The sequence below is a fragment of the Microtus pennsylvanicus genome, chromosome 6 (assembly GCF_037038515.1).
Source record: "Microtus pennsylvanicus isolate mMicPen1 chromosome 6, mMicPen1.hap1, whole genome shotgun sequence".
Classification (NCBI taxonomy): domain Eukaryota; kingdom Metazoa; phylum Chordata; class Mammalia; order Rodentia; family Cricetidae; genus Microtus; species Microtus pennsylvanicus.
The window spans coordinates 117,995,245-118,009,843 of record NC_134584.1 but is presented as its reverse complement, the minus strand read 5'-3'; the positions used below and the strand labels follow the sequence as shown (position 1 = coordinate 118,009,843).

Genomic DNA, 14,599 nt, shown 5'->3' with positions numbered 1-14,599 from the left:
TATTGACAGTAGATGGCTGCCGGGACAGGAAGGATCCTTTGAGGACATGGCAACTGGTGGGTTGCCCACGCTCCAGTGCATGGCCCCATAGCCATGCACATAGGGGTAACATTAATTAGACCTAGTTTCTTACTAAAACACTAAAGAAGAGACCATGAATTTGGGGAAGAGAAAGAAAGGTTACGGTTTCAAGGGAAAGTTGGAGTGGTGACCTGAAGGGGAGATATGACCATATTTGATTGCCTACATGTACAAATAATATTTTTAAAGGATCATACACTTGTGCATGCATAAGTACACACACACACACACACACACACACACACACACACGGTGGCCTTTGCTTGTTTTTTGCCCCTTAGCCCAGAACCGGATGGTAGAGAGGTGGTAGATGGTGGTCAAGCACTTCTCTGAGCTAGAGGCTCTACTCAAGCTTAGTTCCCCTAGTATCACTGTGCCCTTTAGCTCCTTCTGATGTTACTCTCATGTTTCACACTGAAACAAATTTCTACTCCTCCGTGACTGTCAGCAGTGAGCCATTCAGGCACAGTTTAAGATAGTGACTTTAAAGTGGCCATCATGGGAGTGTTTACAGCAAGAAAGTAGAAAATGTTTCTGGTCGAGGCTTTCTTCCCCTGGCAGTAGTTTTTCAGGATGGTGCTACCCAAAGCCTCCGGCTCTGAGTTGTGGAATCTTTGACAACTTCTACAAATCTGGCCACTTGAGTTCAGGAGACAGCACAGTGCAAGCATTGGCACAGGAAGGGAGAATGGGCAGGCCGATTCCTCCTCCTACACACCAACCTGTGGGTTATTAACGAAAGCTGAACCCTGCGTCCTGTCTTTGTTCCGTTCCTTGTTTGTGTGTTTTCACATTATGCAGTGAAGCTATTTTTTTAACCATCCCAAGCTGTTCTGAAATCCTTCAGGCTCCCAGTACATGTAGGTGGTGACCCCAAACTTGGCTTGACCAAGAGCTCAGCTATTCACAGAATAGATCTTACTTTACAGTGTGCTTCCGAGACCATTTCTGCAACTATGCTGCAAGGACATAATGCTGCCTTCTTAGTCAAGTAACCATGAGTCAAGTGGGAAGTCGTGTTTTTGTATGATGCTTACAAAGACAGATGGGAAACTCAAAATGCCCATCTGTTACCGTGAGTAGATCGCTGTTGGACAGGGAAGAGTCCTGGGTTCAGGTCTCTGCAATGCTATCCTTTAACTGAGCTATCTTAGGTAAGTTAGTGCCTTTCTATTAAGCTTTCTCATCTGTAAAATGGGTACAGGGTTGTCTATAGTGTTCCTATAGCAACTAAAGAGAAAGTTGTGCTTGGCTTTGCGTCTGACCCTTGTTAGCTATTGCAGATTGTGGTTGAATAAGAAAACTGCTTGGTACATCTAAGGCTATGGTGATAACTCAAGCTTTAATATTCACAAATAACCAAACATACATGCAGTCTGAGGTCAAATGTGCATAAGAGCAAAGCCCAGGAAATGGATCAAATTGAGACCTGGAAGAGTAAGAGCCTCGGGGTGAAAATACCTCCTCTCCCTCAGGCTCAGGCGCCTTTATTGACTGGGTATATATTATGTAGGGCATTTCTGCATATACATGTATTTGGCAGAGAACCAAAATAAGCCAATTATGTTTTATCATTAATTAAGCTTTGCAGAAGGAGGGCAACATATGCTAATAGTGGGCATAGCTCTTATTAGACTTCAGAACTAAGTTAGAACTGACTCTGCAGAGCTGTAAAGTCCTGAGTATGAAATAAAAATATCCCAATATGAATAAACTCAAAATTCTCTCTCTCCCTCTTTCTCTCTTCCCCCTCCTCCTCCCTCCCTCTCTCTTTCCCCCTCCTCCTTCTCTCTCTCTCTCTCTCTCTCTCTCTCTCTCTCTCTCTCTCTCTCTGTCACACACACACACACACACACACACACACACACACACACTCACCCACCACAGAGAGCCCATCAAAAATTAAAATCTACTGTAATCTGCTAAGAGTACTGATATTACCCAACATAATGGCTGACTGCCAATCAATTTAGCTAGTGGCCTCGTTGCCACTGTAGAAAATTAAAATTTGTTGACAATATCCAGACCGATCATATAATGGTCTGTTAATTCCATTCTCACAACAAAGTAGGCTCTGATCACTTTCATTAACCAGCAACTACCAAATGCTCACCTACTCAGCTATAGCTATGGCAAATTTAAGGCCAAGGATATCCAGATGCCTACTGTGGGCTATGTGGTCTGCCTGGACCCCACATCTGATAGGTCACACCTAGTAGGACTGTAGGGAAGAGCAGAAGGAATTAAACCATTGCTCAAAATGTGCTAAATGTCACCACAGAGAACCCACAAAGTATACATGAGAGCAAGTGAAAACTGCACAAGAGAACCATGCTGGATATGACAGAGAGATCAGCTCCACTCCAGAACGGGGGCCACGGAAAGAACAGGATTTTATCTGGAAGCCACATTTAAAACAAGTGCAAAGAAATACACGACTCATATATTAATGAGACCCACCAATCAAAAATATTTTGTTCCGGTGTAAATAAATATCAAGATTATTAATGTTATTCTTCATTCTTTGTGTACGTGCATGCATGCATGTATACACATGTGCCTTGTGTGTGTGCATGTGTGTGCATGTGTATGCACATGCACACAAAAACAAAAGCACATATAGACACTTTTGAAAATCAGTGTGAATTTTACATTAAGAGCATTTTCAATTTTGGTATTTTATTTTATTTTGTTATAAAGCACATGTGGTCTGGTGGTTAGATGGTTGAGTGGTTAAGAACACTTGCTTCTGGCATGCGTACTGGGTGGCCTCACTGGAACTCCAGCTCCAGGGGATTTGATTTTTTCTTCTGGTCACCGAAGGCGCCTGTACTCACTTGCACATACCCCCATACAGACAAACACATATACATATGCTTTAAATAAAATTAATCTCCAAAATTTCATTTCTTCAGTTGTACGAGCTGTATCTCTAGTGATGGCTGGTCACCTATGGTTTGTAGCTACCAACTTGGGCAATACAGGCACAGAGTATTCAGTGATGTTGTCTTATTCCAATGGTCTGTAGAACCCTAGACATAGTAACAGGAAGTGAGGGTGAGGGGAATGTGTCTGCACAGAGGGAAGAGTTCAAAGACATGCAAATAGGAGAGGCATGTGTATAAGGTGAATGAAGAAATAATCCCTGAGGCTCATTTCAAGGAGAAATTTTGAGCAATGAGCCTCTGGGCATCTTAGAGCTTCTGATGTCTAATTCCTTACTATTCTCTAGCTGGTGGTAAGTTTGAGCCATTGAATAAAACTACTCATTGCCTAACACTGGGGAGTTAGGCAGGCAGATTTGTAGGTAGGTAGGTAGGTAGATAGATAGATAGATAGAAAAATAGACAGACAGATATATAAATAGACAAAAGACAGATGGTGGATAGAGGGTAGACCGATGATGGATGAATGGATAGATGGTTGGTAAATTAAAAAATAGATGGATGAATAGATTGATGGATAGATAGGTGATAGATGATGTATTCAAGATAGATAGATAGATAGATGAACAGATAGATTGATGGGTATATAGATAGTGGATAGACAGATGAACAGATAGATAGTTGCAAAATTCTGCGAAGAGTTCTTGTTGTGTGGAATAAAGGGTATGGAACAAGAGCGTTAAAGGGTAGAGGACTGACGGTTCACTGTGTACAATTAATCAGACAATAGGATTGAACAAGTTATTTAAGGAGAGAAGAGAGCATGGGGCTGGAAATTTAGACTTTGCTTGTGGTTCAGCTCTTGAGAATACCGCTTAGAACCCATGGACTCTCAGAGGAAGACCAAGATCTAGGAACTGCTAAACAGAGCAAGACATATTCAGTCCCCGACCACGGACTCCTGACTCCTATGTACGTGCGTTAAGTGGGTACGTAAGAGCACAGTGAGCACGTGGATATGGGGAAAGGGCTGGTAAACCGTATGTCTAGACCTGTGTGAGACACGCGGGACTATGGTAAATTCCACTCATGTGTGAGTCATGCTCATGACACAGTCAAAGCAGAGTCCTCTCTGGGCAGTTTCCACGCTTTGGTCTAATGATCTATGCTGATCCTCGTATGGAGAACACACGGCTCAATGACGTATTTCCTCCTTCTTGGGTTACAGATATCCTTCCCAATGTCCATTCTACTAATTTATGGGAGTGTAAAAAAGGATTTTCAGTAAAATGCACTTCCATTGGCTTTGATGGAAAGGGTCCGCGATGAAAGTGGAATCCCTAATAAGCATTTCATAAATGCCTTGTCTTTCAAACTCAATATAAAACAGAATAAAATACATCTCACAAAGACCTCCATGCCGCCGTGCAGATTTAAAGTCCCCTGCTCTCAATCAATTGGGCCTAAGAACTCAAAAACCTCTAAAGATGCAGTAAAATATTTATCAGCAGAAGTTGGTGAAATTGAGAAATTATTTATGGGGCAAATTCTGGAAAAGTCACATTTTGGAGGGGGAGGGGAGACAGTACATGTTGAGTATACCACATGTTATACTCACACACGACCCCAGCTCCTTCTTTCTGTGGAGAATTCAAGGGAGGAAGCGTGCTTAGGACTGTGGGGTGTTTTCCTCTTTCCTCAGAAAGAAGAGGGTTTCTAGGGCAGGTTTCATAGGGAAGAGCCTGAAACAAGGAGGAAGATGCATTTCCTGATGGCCTGGTGTCTTCCTATTGTCTTCCCAAAGCATGTGAGTGCATTCTACCTGCGTGCGCCCAACCAGCTGATTCAACAAGCAAGTGTAATAGAGGGTCATGGCTATCCAGGATGTACTCTTAGGATAGGAAGGGGGTCTCCGGACTACCCATGTCCTAGTAATCTAGAAAATTGCAATCTCGTAATTATTTGGTGGGCAGGTGGGTTATGCATCAGTCACACTGAGCCTATATCCTAGGGCATTCCTATGTAACCTTTCTGTGGGACAACAGTCCTGCATGGCATGGGACAAATGAGGAAACCCTTCACACCTCAGCACCTTTCTCTTGATGGTTTTGTCTTTCCGCAGAACTAAAAGCTTTCCAGGAGACAATGGTGCACATTCTGGTTTTCCGAGGGAGGAGCTAAGGTGTGTTCTCCACAGCCATGGCTATCACTAGCTTTCAGTACCAGAGTCACAACCTACTAGCTAGGTTCTAATATGAGCAACCTCTAGCATGGCCACCTAGAACGTCCCCATTTACAGTGGTTATCTGGATATAAGTGTAAGCAAAACCTTCCTCACTTAAAACAGTCCAGATTGGTACAATAAATGGCACTGACATGGTATAGTTCTCTTTAGTCCCACACAATCCTTCATCAGTCTCTTTCTAGGCAATTTCCCCAAGCATCTTTCCTATCAATTAGAGGGCAGCTGGGGCCAGCCTAGGCTGTAGGTGAATGAATGAATGAATGCATGAATGAATGAACAAATGAGCATGAAGCTATCCAGAAACAATATTTATTGCCCCTTTAATTGCACCAAAGGCAATTTTGTTTTTCAGTTGACGACCCCTCTTGACTCACCGTGGAGAGAATCTCAACCTAGGTCCTCCGCAAAGTGACAGTTTTCCCATTCGTGATGGGATACTAACATCTAAATCTCCCAAACTTCTGGGTGCTTCATGCAAAATAATTATCTTGCAAAAAGTCTGCCTTTGCTTTGCAGCCCCTGAAGGAAGTTATTTTCCTGACCTGGCCTGCTTGGTTTAATCTTTGATCTCGTTCTTTCCTTTCTGTCTTCTATGTTCCCTCCATCAGCTCTACCTGCATCTGTCAGGCTTTTCTCTACAGAGGGATGGGAGAATACAGAGGCCTTCAGAGACCGCTGGGTATGGACCAAGGAGGATCTCTGGCCTCCACGTGTCACCTCTCTGGGCTAGTGCACCTCTGGCTTTAGTATTACATATCAGATCACAGTCTAGGGTGTTCTTATTTGAAGAAAAGATTCAGTGGTGTGCTTGTTTGAATGGAAAGGCTTAGAAGGGGCGGTCTTGCTGGAGGAAGCGTCACCAGGGTTGGGCTTTGAGATGAAGTCTCCAGTCACTTCTACTCCTCTCTCACTGCTCCAGGCTTGGGTTGCAAGACCTGTGCGCTCAGCTCCCTGTCCCTAGCCAATGCTCGCTCACTGCTTGCTGCCACACTTCCCTGCTATGCTGGACTCTTCTTCCTCTGGAACTGAAAGCCCAGATAAACTCTTCTAGAAGCTGCTTCTGATCATGGTGTTTTATCCAGCAACAGAAAGTAACAAAACTAGTAGCTATTAAGGAAGACCCTTGGTTCATTTTGGATCCCCTCCCCACAAGTGAACCCTGAAACAAGTCTTCTATTGTGGTCACTTTATTCAGAAGGCAGCGAGGCTACTCCTAGCTAAGTATCAATACTCGATGTGTGTGGCTAGATTATAATTCCATAGAGGAGAGCCCAGAAACTGAGGATCACAGTCTCAGGAGCATCTTACCCAAAAGGGAGGATGGGGAGTGAGTTCCTCAACACTCCTTGTTTGCCTTGGGTTCTGCTTCATGTGTGGATGAAAAAGTCTAATAGCTTTGGAGGAGAGCCTTTGCCCAGCAAGATGACCCAGAGCAGCTATACATGTGGTGTTAACTCTATGGTGGAGTTCCCTGGGAAAACTCAGGACACTGATGGATTCTGTGCCATCACTGGCCCGATATAAACACTTTGCTAGCAGGTTTTCCTGATCTTTCCCCATCTCAGTTCCTGAGTTAACTTTTTTGTGTTCCTCAGAGGCCCGATGTACTTGGCGTCTGTGAGTAAGTACTCTTGCTGCCCAGGAGGAAAAGTCCCTGCAATTCTACCTAGTTTGTGTCAGCCAGCATATATCGAGTATCAGCTCTAAGGCACCATGGGAAGACCTGGGGACTTAATGGCAGTGGAAATAGACAGGATCCTTGATCTTCTAGGATTAGAGATGCATAGAAAATACTAGTGCCTATTCATGGTTTGTCTGGCACTCCACTAAGCCCTTTCTTCTCATGACATTAATTTCTTATGACAAGAATTCCACAGAGATCCTCTTCTAACATGCCAAGTAGGGGAATGAGACTCTGAGAGATGAAGCAACTGGTCAAGTCACACAGTGAGTTAGCAACTGGGACCAGCTTCATGCCATCTTGCCTCTTGTCTAATACATGCAGGGGCTGCTCACACCAATCTGAGCCCTCTCCTGTGGGATGGGAGGCTCTTGCCGATGGGCACCGTGATGGCTGACTTGAGTAATCAATTTGATGCACCTGAGAAGATGGACCCTCGAATAAAGAATTGCCTCCATCAGATCGGCTTGCAGCCACTTCCGTGGGGGGCATTTTCTCAACTGTTAATGGATACAGGATGACCCAGCACAATGAGAGTGGTGTCATCCCTGGGCAGGTGGTATTGGGCTACGTGCAAAAGAAATAGCTGAACAAGCCAGGGGCAGAAAGATAGTAAGCAGCATTCCTTTGTGGTCTGTGCTTCAAATGCCTTTCCTAGCTTCCTTCAATGGTGGGCTGTGGCATGGAAGTGTGAGCCAATTTCACCCCTTCCTCCACATGTGGCTTCTGGTTTTATCACAGCCACAGAAATCAATCTAGAACAGGCAGTTTCTTTTCAAAGGGCTTCTTAATGAAGTGTTTGGTTTTGACATGTACTAAAATATAGGATGCATTGACAAGCGCATCAATGGATATCTGGCATGTAATAAAGGAGTTTTTTTATTTTTTATTTTTTTACTAAAGTGTGAGTGCTGGGATGTAGCTGGAAAGCATACAAGAGCTTGCTGTAAAATTCTAAAAGCTGGTTTCAGCTGGCCTATGCCTGCGTCCCTCACCCTGGTCATACATCACGCCTCACTGGGGTCTTTTAAATAACACCTAAAAATGGTTCTGTGCATCAGCCTGGAATGGGTGGCCCTGGTATCTGGGTTAAGTGTCTTTGGGGACTGTGATGTATGGTAACAGGTGAAAACCCTATCTTCCCTTTAGGGTACCTAAAAAGGGCACAGGCTTAGGCCCTACTGCTATTTAGACAGGGCTTATGTGTGACCACCCCAATGCTTCACCTACTAGAACGTAAATGTCATTGCAAGGCACACTGTAGACACCATCTGAGTATGGGGTTTGAAGCCATACCCTTGGCATGTGACTAAAATTAGGTAAGGTCCCTAGGCCCTTACCCCCATAATAGACCACTGGTGGCAGAATTAGAAGAGGAGCTGTTGGAGGAATTGCACCATCTGCACTCAGTAAAGTGCTTGCCTTGTGATCATGAGGGCCTGAATTCGATCCACAGAACCCAGATTGAAAAGAAAGGCAGTATGGTGCAATCCCAGGGAGGCAGAGACAGGCAGATCCCTGGGGCTCACTGGCCAGCCAGCCTAGCCTACCCAATGAGTCTAGACCAGTGAGAGACCTTGTCTCAGAAACACAGAGTAGATGGTGCTTGGTGGGACAAGCCAAGGTTCTTCTCTGGACTCCATATGCTCACATGCACCCCCCACACATGCACAAAAGTACAGCCATACTCATGAAAGTATGAATGTATAGATATATATTTAAAAAAAGAGAGGCAGAGAAACTAGACAGTATGCACATGTGTGCTGCCTCTTTTTCATCCAAGGCTCCTCATGCTTCTTCAGCTCATTGAGCCATCACCTGATGCCAACACTGGGTCCTTCACAACTATGGCCATGAGTTAAACAATCTTCTTTTCTCTTTAAAGCAGCCTGATTCTGCTGTTTCATGAGTGTAATGAAAACATAGTACCATTGGTCTCCAAATTTATTAAAGATGTGGGGATTAGTCCCTTGGCAAGCAGAAATTTCCCTATTATTAAGCTGCATACATGCCCACTCCCCTCCTAGAGGACAAGCTGGATTCTTTGCTAGTTATGCTGTATTTACCCCATCTTGACGGGACTGTGGCATCAAACAGGCTTTCTGTTTTCACCTGGTGAGTAAGTTACTAAAGCCATAGATCCTGGCATTGAGATCACTCATACAAGCCAGCAGCCATGTTCTAGTTGCATATTCAGCAAGAATAGTAACAGATTAAATCTGAATATCTGCATAGACATTTCTGTGGGGGCAGGAGGTACTGATATGTGTTCTATGTAATATACTTGAGGTCACTGTTCTGGATGAGGTCCAATAGGGCAGAGAAAGAGAATTGAGTCACTCGTAGCGAGGTACACATAATCAGAGCGATTTAAAATGGTTCAGATTTCTGAAAAACAGGACATTCACAGCAACCAATTATGGATGACTCAATACATCTCACCCAGTGGGTCAAAGATGCCTCTCTGCTTTGTTCCTTAAGGTAAATTACTCTGAAACAACATATTCATTTTAGTTCTTACTCCACCCCCCATCCAGGTAAAGCCAGTCCCTTCTGCCAGTTCAGCAGAGAGCCCCTCTAGTTCACAAACAGGAAGTGGCCTGAGTCCTGAATCACCAAAACAGATAGTCAGATCATTAAACTCAATTTGCTGATTTCTTTCTTTCTCTCTTTCTATCTATCTTTCTTTTTTTTCCTGTTTTGATGCAATGTACCATCAATACTATGGTCCATTTAACAGTGGCCATTTTCTCCTGGCGACTTTGCACTTCAGGCTCAAGCAAAAGTACTTTGGATCTAGTTAGTGTGGTTGAGTTTCTGTAATCTGGCTTTGTTTCTGGGAAGCTGCCCTGGCAGTGAACTTGGACTGACACATTTTAAAAACAGGACTTCAAAAAACCAAACAACCAACCAAACAAAAGAACCCACAAATCTCAACACACAGCTGTCTGCCTGTCCCCTGAACATGAGCTACAAAGACAAAGCAGCCGGCTGTAAACCAATGACTTCTTAGAATATCACTTCAAAATTATCTTCTACAATGTAGAACCCACAGTTATGATATATGGCTGCCACTTTCTCACAGTCTTTTTTCTTCTTCATTGTGAAAATGATTGCTGAACTTCTGTCTTGATAAGATCATTTTGACCTCTTACCATGCAGTAATGGAGGCCAGTTCCAGCTAATCACAATGGTCACAGCCTGCTTGTCTTGGGCATGCTCATCCCCTAATAGAAACACTCTGTGCCATTTGTCCTTTGTTCAACTTACCTTGCCAACATCTCTGGGGAAGGGCTGTCTCTGGTTCTCTGGGATCAAGATAGGAGACACCACAATGGACCTCTTTTGTCTTGGGACAGGAGATGTCCTTGCAAATTTAAATATATCCTAAAAGAGAAAACAAGATGAACTGACTAAGGTCTCCCCCAGATGGGAAAGTATCAGCCCATTCTGGGCTCTTTGCTTTGTTGTGAAGGACACAACTGTCTAGACATTGTCAATTTTATTCTATCAAATATCTTTAGAGCAACCAAGTGCATGGTTGGAATCGCACAAAAGTTGACACCATGATTCACAATGACAATTATTAAGCCATTTAATTCCAACTTCTGAATTATCTACCTAAATGTCACATTGAATTTGTACACTCTTCATGCTGTATGGACTGGTCTTAATTTGCCAAACAGGTAGGAGTCATCTGGTCAGCGACCAATTTCCAGCCATAAGCATGGCCAGCTAGAGGGTTAGGGGTGAAGAACAGGGAGGGACATTTTCACATTCGCTTTCAGGCCTCATGAAGATATGGGTGATGTTTGCATACTCCATGATCAGGAGTGCCTTTGGGGATACATTTTCCAAGAAAGTGTCCCTGTTTCACTTACTGCAGGCACTGCCACGAGTTTTACATCTAAAAAAAAATCACTGTAATTAATTCTTGGAGAATTTCTACTATGTATTTTAATCATGTTCACCCCCAACGCCTCCCCTCAACTCCTCCCAGATCTTCCTTCACCTCCTGAGTCCCCAACTTCATGTCTTTCTTTTTTTTTTAAATTCAATAACCCATTGGCTCCAATTTGAGGGGTTACACATTTTTAATTCAAGAGCTGTATTCTACAAAGGAAATTTAATCATTATTTTACATCAAGGGCTAATGTCACATTACATAAAAAGAAGGAAACATAAAAATAAACATACAGAGACCCACAACATTATTAAGTTTAAGCTAGAAATTGCTGCCTGCCTACAGAGAGGTAAGAGAGGGGAGAGGGAAGCTAGAGGGGGGTAACACAACCTTGATCTAATTAAAGGGCTGGAGAAAAAATGAGTTGAAAACAGAGCACCACTTTTAATATGTAAATCAATCTCATCAAATACCACATGCTAATTAAAATGATCTTCTGCATCATCAGGAAAGAATACCTCAGACTTCAATGCCATAGTCAGTTCCCATCAAGACAATGTGATACATAAAAACTTCATGGCATCACTAGCCCCTGGTCCATAACAGTGTGTGTGTGTATGTATTTGTGTATATGTGTGTATGTGTGTACATGTGAACCTCAATTTTATAGTTTTAAGAGAAAACATACATAGGAAAGTCAAACAAGACAAAAACCAGCTAAAGCTTTTGAACACCTCCACAAACATTCACACTGTCGATTTTTCTTGGGATATCGACCAGCAGTCTTGGGGAAAGCCGTCGGGCAATATTTGGTTATCAAGAGCCTCACAAATATCCACAACCCCTCCCTCTATGATTCCATTCTCGGAATACACCTGGGTGCTTAGCTCAAAGGAAGAAGAAAACTACCCAGAAGAACCCTGAGGCAGGACACGCGAAAGGCAAAAGTACAAACCAGTCCAATGTCGAGCAGCAAGGATAAGATTAAACACGAGCCTAGTGTGGGGAGAGCACACCCCAAGCCCTTCCACAGAACGCTAGACTAGCAATACAGAGAGTGTGGATTGGCCAACATGGGCGCACTTAATGTGTGCCAGCCCTTACATTTACAAAACCCTCCCAGTAAATCCGTATCTCTCTTTGGCCAATGGAGAAAGTTTGGACAGACTATGTAGGAATTACCCCCAATTACATTTGCCTAACGAGGAGAAATAACGAATGTCACCAACTATATTCCTAGAGAACACCCTGTTGTGTCCATTCTAGATTACATGACTGTCATAGAAGAAGAACATAAAAATATAAACTAAGGAGTCTACATAAAATGTGGTTGGTTTACCAAAACAGTGTTTCTAAGCTGAGAAAAAAATGAAGCTAGATCAGGCCACTTCATAGACCAGAATAATTGTTGCAAACCTATCAAAACCTTTTTCTTTGCAATAAGTTAGTTTTCCAAGAGAAGATGTGAGCTGTTATTTAATGGGGCATATATTCAGTTCTGTACAATGGAAGGCATCCTGGAATCGGAGCAGGCAGCAGTGTAAATGCCTTTCATACCACTGCCCTGTGTACTTGGAACTGCGAGACTGATGCTATGTGGACTAGGTCCTGCGGAAGAGCAAAAGCGCTCTTAACCTCTGAGCCATTTCTCCAGCCCCGCTTACAAAATTGGTTCAATTGGAAAAGCATTTCCCTCGCAAGCACAGAGAGACTTCAATTTGATCTCCAGACCACACTTTAAAATAAGGCTAGAGCAAGAGTCGTGCACTTGGAATCTCGTCACTGGGGAGTGGAGACAGGAGGATCGCTGAGAATCACTGGCTGGGAGATGCTGTCTCAGAGGAGCTGGACACCGTTCAGGATGACGACACTCAAGGTTATTCTGTGGCCTTCACATGCAGATGCACACACGTGCACTTGTGTAACATGCATACACAAACACACACCAATGTGTGCATGAGAATGATGGTTGGTTTCTAGGATGACAGTAGTTTCTGCAGGCAGGCAAAGACAGAACACTGGATTCTCTCTCTCTCTCTCAGTCACCTCCCTCCCCCCCTGTGGTGTGTGTGTGTGTGTGTGTGTCTATTTATGAATGACAGTGGAAAGAACTAGCAAAGAGGCCAAAGATTCTGCTGCTTTACTGGGGGACAACAGAAAAATGGGACATATGTAAAATATGGGATACATGCAAATCTCATTTACAGTTAAGAAAACCAACAACTTCAAGAGCCGCACATGAGTGAATGCGTAGGGCAGCCCAGTGCGGAGATTTAAGGCGCCATGCATATGTAAGGGCTGGGTGATTCAGAGCTGTAATAGAGCCACAGAGACCTCCGTTCATTACGACAGCGTGCGTGTAAATGTGTCCAAAGTGATGACAAAGCACCCTGTGTCCTCAGCAACAAACTTTCCATGGTTTGTGATGAAGGGCTCCCTTGTGTCGGCAAGCCTGCTGGGGGCGATGCCATTGTTCTGGGTGCCTCCCCGCCCCAGCCCTGTGCCCGCTCCTGCCAGCCCATTCTTCCCAGCACACCAGCCATTAGGGATGCAGTACCAGTCCACCTCTCACCTCTCCCAGCTCCCCGGATGCAGGGGGGTAGGCACAGTAGTGCCAGCCCAGATGTAAAAAGCCAGAGCAAAGACACGGGACTGGGAGGGTCAGCGTGCATGTAGAGTTGCTTCATGGGCCTGTGTGCCAACTCTGAAGGTACCTTAGCAGCGAATGGAGAGAGAAACTGGGCGAGGCAGCCTTCTTCCTCCCATTCCTAAATACCTTGGCCTTTATTTCACCTTCCAGGGGCCGTTGCTCTGCCTCTGCCTTTGTCAGTTATGCGTGTGTGTCAGCAAAGAATGGTGCGATTGTGTCTATCTGGGTTCTTTGAAGCCAGGTGCCTCCATAACTCCTTGCTTGTTAGGAAATTATCTTGTCATAGGAGGACATAGAATTTTCTTTCAAGTTGGGTAAATGATGATGGCTGGTGGGATCCTGGGATGGCACGAAGCCATGCAACCACTGGAGACAGAGGCAACCACCATTGTCAAGGGCTGTTGGCGCCCAACAGGAGTAAGTGGGTAGAGGCCATCATTGCTCCGAGCTTCTAGGAGCATGTGCTTTCTAGAAACAATAGCTAGTGATGTCACAAACAACATTTCCAGTAAGGAAAGCCTTTGATAAGATACTTTGGTCACATAACTGTCACCCTGAAACTGGGGGCAGGGGAGTGTCAGAGATGGATATGGGTGGAAGAATCATGGGCAAAGAGCATCATACACTCATGTGATGATATCCTTACGAAACCTAGTACCACATATAATGAATAAATCACCACTTAAGCAAGAGAACAGAAACTGAGAATTTCCAGTGACTTTAGACGGATCAATATCTTGCTGAAATCATTTAAATATTTGTTTGGTGACCCCCTTCCAGAAGTGACCGTTGTGGAAATGACATATTTTGCCACACTTTAGCTAGCTGGACACGTGAGCTATTGCTCTGGGTGACATCATCAGGTGGTAAAAGTTGGCGGGAGCTGGGAGACCCCAGTGAGATCCTTTTCCTGAGAGACCTGTTCGAGAAGAACCCTTCCTGGTCGCCACATTAGTCTAGGCCAGGCATTCTTAGATCATTACTTGGGAAATTGATAATTTATCTATATTTAGATGGTATTCATTGTAGAAGGAAATATTTACTTCAATTCCTTGTGTTCCTTTCATTTTCATGGAATAAAATATACCACAATATTAAGAAGTGAGTCAATGTGTGAGTAAACACTCTCCTATGTGTGGCTGAACAACCAAGC

The 14,599-nt window shown here is 43.9% G+C and overlaps 1 protein-coding gene across 1 annotated transcript in view; it reads right to left on the bottom strand.

Moving 5' to 3' along the window:
• Cdh13 (cadherin 13) overlaps nucleotides 1-14,599 on the bottom strand; it is a 959,427-nt gene that overhangs the window by 492,506 nt on the left and 452,322 nt on the right. Inside the window, exon 4 of the mRNA XM_075977426.1 lies at nucleotides 10,163-10,279. Within this exon, the coding sequence (XP_075833541.1) occupies nucleotides 10,163-10,279 (117 nt within the window). The remainder of the gene's footprint in view (nucleotides 1-10,162; nucleotides 10,280-14,599) is intronic.